We start from the raw sequence: 5,626 nt of genomic DNA, 5'->3' as shown, positions 1-5,626 counted from the left end.
CCATGCCTTTCCTTCCCAGAGTTATAGATCCAGATTGATCCAGTTATAGATCAGTCATTGGTCCAAACTGCAGTTTGAGAGAACTAACATACAAGCCAGTTTTTGAAGGCTGGAAAGTAAAGTAGACCTGGTGATCAATAATATTAGAATACTTCTCAAAGGAGGAAATTAATAGATGACCTTACTAAAGATAGGCATTTCTCAAATGGGTTTGAGCAATCACCACATTAGACAGTAGAAACCAGATCTACAGAATGGTTGATAACAAGATGAATGGAACCGCCTCCTAAATGGGTGGCAGAATCTGGATCTATAACTCTGGGACGGGAAGACATGGATTCTGTAATTCAGATATCTGAAGCCATTGGATCCACAACCCAGTGAGGAGCAGCTCCTGGATCCACAGCTCGGGGAGCAGCAGCTATTGGATCCAAAACTCCGAGATCCAACGTGCATAGTCGGGCAAGAATTGCAGAGCATGTGGGTCTTGGGGTAGTAGCAGGAGGTCTGGCAGGGGCTGAACTCCACACAGGATGTCTGACAGCTGTTGGGCCTCCAGCAGGTCTCCTGACAGCCCCTATAGAGAGAGGAACCCAGCTGGCAGGTGCTGGGAGAACAGAGATCAGTGCTGTAGACCAGGTTGCTGGGGTAGGAAGAGCCACAGGAAGAGCCTGGGTAGCGCAGGTAGCCCCCACAGGAGCAGGCGGGGAAGCTTCCAGAGCAGCAGTTGTAGGACATGTTGACGGGAGATGTGAGTTCAGCTGAGTGTCCCTGGGAAGATTCTGAGTTTTAATGTTGCATCCTGGACAGTGCCATTTATATTCTCTCAGCAATAGGTGTGGTGCCCAACAGAGTCATCCTTCACATTTTTGTGCTCCCTCATTTACATGTGTGTAACTCAGCAATCTTGTCTGTAATTGCATCTGAATAGTTTTCCACATATTGTATTTATGGGTGCTATAATTTTGGTGTTATAACACAAAGTCAATGAACTGCACTTATGTCAGAAATGCTATGACTATTTCATATTAATGCTTATTTTATTATGTCTAGGAAGGCACCTCCTTTTCCTCCTAGCATAATTTTCATGTGTCTTGTTATTGGCTCTTATGGGCCAATAGTTTTCCCTAAACAGTGAGAAATGAGATAAAGTTACGTGTCTTTTTTTGTCAATGGATTAGAGATACAACTTTGGCCTTAATGAGAAACCTGCTAAAAACTAAACCTACTTACCACCATCCTTTCTCATTCTACAAAAGTTTCCTTCATCTATTGTGTACTACTACCCACTGTGTCTCACATCCAATGTAGAAGAAAAAGTATAAGTCAAGACAAATTGAATAACATTGATGCCTATGACCAGAAGGAAACCTGGACAATTATTTGGAGACGTGGTGACAGCAAGGGATGGAACTGAGACAATCACAAATGAAAACCAACTCGGGGGCCTTGTGAAGAGAATCAAAGTGGCAAATAAACACCATTGAAATGCGAGAAAAAAATAAATGAATTTCAGATTCAATGCATCTAATATGAGGCCCGTGGTCCTAACAGATTCTCATTCACATGTGTGGCAGCCTGGAGAATTCACATCTCGGATCTTAAATTACAGGAGGCTTAAATAACCAATGACCCTACCTGCTGTGTTCTAAAAGTTAACACTGCATTTTTTGGGAAGGCTTGCTTTCTCTGGGCTGCTCCCAGGCAAAGACTGAGCACAGTGGAGATATAGGGATTCCTGGAAGATACTTGACAGCCAGCTTTGACTCAGGGTTTCCTCAATGGCCTTAAAGAGCTACTGTCCCCTGCCTAGGTCTCAAGCACTTCTTTCTCTTTCTCCTTCACTTGGGCCAGACCTATGTCCAAATCTTACAACTCTCCCAACCTCTCCCAGGGGAGACTCTGGAAAGAGAAAAAATGCAGAATGTCTGTAAATTTTGTTTATACTTTTAAAAAAGTGATACTGTTTGGATTTGTGTCCCTGCCCAAATCTCAGGTCAAATTGTAATCCACAATGTTGGGGAAGGCCTGGTGGGAGGTGATTGGATCATGGGTGTGGACTTCCCCTTTGCTGTTCTCATGCTAGTGAGTGAGTTCTCATGAGATCTGGTTGTTTAAAAATGTATAGCACTCCCCACTTCACTCTCTTCCTTCTGCTCCAGCCTTGTAGGACTGCCTGCTTCCCCTTCATTTTCCACCATGATTGTAAGTTTCCTGAGGCCTCCCCAGCCATGCGTCCTGTACAGCCTGCAGAACTGTGACTCAATTAAACCTCTTTTCTTTATAAATTACCAGGTAATTTATAAAGTAGTAGTAGTTTATAGCAGTATGAGAATAGACTAATACAAAAAGTAAACCAATTTTTTGATGGATAGTAAAAAATTTAAACTGAATATTTTATCTCGAGTATGCCAATCAGGGTAAAAAAAAAAAATTATTTCAGTTGTTCAATGATTTAGAGAAACAATAAAAAAAACTTTTGAGTTTAGTTTTGGAGCTTATATTCAGACTGTCTCCAGGTAATGTCTGCTAAAACCCATTTTTTCAGCCATCTCCACCTTAGTTAGACTAGATCTACACCATTCTCCTATTATTTCACATGTGAGTTGATGTCTTTTATCAAGATTGGTAAATTCCCAACTGTACTCTCTTCAAATACTGTTTCTGCCCCATTCTCTCCTCTTTCTTTTGCTTAGATACCTATGATAAGCAAGGTACACTTTTTATCTACATTACATATGGCTCATACTCTTTTTTCTATTTTCAATCTTTGTATAGAAGTATTGGCTTTTGCTTATTGAGGTTGTAACCTGGACGGTTAGTGAAAACAAGATTTTCCAGCATGTTAGAGACAAGTTGACTGGTATTTTAGAAAAGAGAAGCAGGTAGGTGCCAAAAGTTGTAATTTTCAACTATGGATGAGACTGTTGAAAACATATCTCAAATATCCAAAGTCATTATTCATAGCCCAGTGAAAAGAATCATCTGTCAAAAGATCAGAAGCCTTTTGATGTATATCCCTGAGCCATATATTTTATGTGAAAGATCTCAATTTTTAATTGTTGATAAATAATTCAGTTAAAAAAAGAAACAACAATGATGAGGCTCCATATTAGACAAAACAAATAATACAATCTCCAAGATGAAGTGAGTCCAAAGTCGTGGCATTTACAAGTTCTTCTTAAACTTTCATGAAATTAATGTGAACAAAGTTTTAGAGATTTAGAGGCAGAGAGAAGGGACACCTCTTTTCACAATAACTGGTTCAGAAAAGGATTTTTGAATAAAGAACCTGGATTAACTGAAGACAAATTCACTAAATCCCTCAGTTTCGCCTGAATAAATTCATGCTCCCCATTTAACTCGTAAGTTTGGTATTCAAGATTATTTTAAAGAGTTACGTTTGAAACAAAAGAAAATGGGGAAGAAATAGTTTCCAAACCTACTTTCTAAGGCACAAGGTAAGGAGAAACCAACTGCTATTGAAAAATAGAAAGTAACTCGCGGAATAGATATTTGAATTGGCCGTATTTGCTTCTTTCTTCATTCTTCTTCCTTCTGGAAGGCCTATATTAAGTTACTTTTCAATGTTGCCATACATTTTAATCGAGAAAATTTCTAACATTATTGTTGTAAGTTTATTATATTTTATTATAAAATAAAACCATGACAGTACACTTTCTTTGGTCCTGAATATAATTGAACTACTTGTATTTCAACATAGAATATTTTGTGAATAAACTTACAGAGTGGCTATCCTCAAAGAATATGACAAAGCTGTCCAATTTTTATTTTTCAATATGGAATCTATAATTCAGCAGAGGCAAACAAACAAATGAACAAAACAGAAAATATGACAAGTAAAAAAAAGAAAAGAACAAAAGATAAAATCAAACTTAAGCACAGAAGAAAAATAGAGGGAAAGAGAGTCAGAGGAAGAGAGAGACAGAAAATAAGAGAGGAACATTCATATACCATGCTGAGGAAAAGAGGACTGGGGAACAAAGAAACTTCCCATTTTCATAGGAAAATGTAGGATGGTACCTGGTTCTACAAGTGGCAAAAAGTCATTGAAAACCAGTAGTATGGAAAGGTAGAGACATTCTAAGAGGGTAGAAGCCCTGGATAATTATAAAAGTAGATGATAAATATATCAAAGTTCATAAGATTTGCTAATTTTGAAAAGTTTTGCTCATGAAGACATTGAGACAAGACACATGCCAGCTTGAATGCAGTAGGAAAAAATTCTGAAATTCCTGAACTAACTTTTTGTTTCTCTTTCACTTGTTTCGTCACTTCAGCAGATAAGCATTCAGCTGATTAGCTGACTAGAGATGGACCTCAAATTGATCTTCTCTGTGACTGTGTGTCAGTCAAACTTCTTTTTGTTATCTTGTCTTTAAATACATGGCAAGGTTTCTTTCAGTTTTTGGCCATTTCTTTCTATCTCTTTGGTTTGCCTGTTCTTGATCTTTCTTCATTGGATATGAGACACACTTTATAACTGTAGTACTTAATGTATTAATTTTCTCTTACTGCCCTAAAAAATAACCACAAAGTAATTTTGGAGTATAGCAATGAATGGTGACAAGACGGATCATTTTCACAAATATTCTCATCCAGGTAGAAACTAATCCATTGCACCAGAAAAAAAAACTAATGTTATCTCTTTCCCCACTCGTAGGAGGAAAACATCCACTAGCAAAGCCAGATGTGAGTACACAGGAAAAGAGGCAGGTAGCATGTGCCAAAGAAACAGGAAGAGCTTTCCTTGTCATGATGAACTAGACATTAACGTAAAACAGTCATAGCATTTCTGACATAAGTGCAGTTCATTGGCTTTGTGCTATAACACCAAAAATATAGCACCCATAAATACAATACATGGAAAAGTATTCAAATGCAATTATAGACAAGATTTTGGAGTTACACATATGTAAATGAGGGACCACAAATATATAAAGGATGACTCTGTTGGGCACCACACCTATTGCTGAGAGGATATAAATGCCCTTGTCCAGGATGCAACATTAAAACTCAGAATCTTCCCGGGTACACTCAACTGAACTCACATCTCATCAGCATGTCCTACAACTGCTGCTCTGGAAACTTCTCCTCCCACTCCTTTGGGGGCTACCTGCACTACCCAGGCTGCAACCCCTACAGCACTGCACTCTGCTCTCCCAGCATCTGCCAGCTGGGCTCCTCTCTCTACAGGAACTGTCAGAAGACCTGCTGGGAGCCCACCAGCTGCCGGAAATCCTGCTACCGCCGCAGGACCTCCATGCGCTGCAGTCCCTGCCAGACAACTTGCACTGGATCTCTAGGCTTTGGGTCCAGCAGCTGTCGCTCCCAGGGCTATGGATCTAGGAGCTGCTACTCTCTGGGAAGTGGATCCAGTGGCTTCGGATTCCTGAAATATGGAGGTTGTGGTTTTCCTTCCCTGAGTTATGGATCCAGATTCTGCTACCCAAACTACTTAGCTTCTAGAGCCTGGCAGTCTTCCTGTTATAGACCAATCTGTGGATCTCGCTTCTATCAATTCACCTGCTAAATTTCTAGATCCTTTTGAGTATTGGGATCAAAGTCTCTACTGAATGCAGCCATTGTTTTCATTCTTGCCAGT

The 5,626-nt window shown here is 39.5% G+C and overlaps 2 protein-coding genes across 2 annotated transcripts; one reads left to right on the top strand and one right to left on the bottom strand.

Annotated features, from left to right (window-relative positions):
* Nucleotides 1-219: 219 nt before the first annotated feature.
* KRTAP13-3 (keratin associated protein 13-3) lies at nt 220-738 on the bottom strand. The gene is given in 1 exon segment (NM_001329969.2): nt 220-738. A coding segment is annotated over 1 exon segment (519 nt).
* A 4,330-nt stretch (nt 739-5,068) lies between these two features.
* KRTAP13-4 (keratin associated protein 13-4) lies at nt 5,069-5,626 on the top strand. Its single transcript, XM_037990878.2, has one exon. It carries the CDS (start codon nt 5,084-5,086, stop codon nt 5,552-5,554), a length of 471 nt encoding a protein of 156 aa, XP_037846806.2. The 5' UTR covers nt 5,069-5,083; the 3' UTR covers nt 5,555-5,626.

The sequence above is a fragment of the Chlorocebus sabaeus genome, chromosome 2 (genome assembly GCF_047675955.1).
Source record: "Chlorocebus sabaeus isolate Y175 chromosome 2, mChlSab1.0.hap1, whole genome shotgun sequence".
NCBI lineage: Eukaryota > Metazoa > Chordata > Mammalia > Primates > Cercopithecidae > Chlorocebus > Chlorocebus sabaeus.
This window is presented reverse-complemented; position numbering and strand designations above follow the sequence as displayed.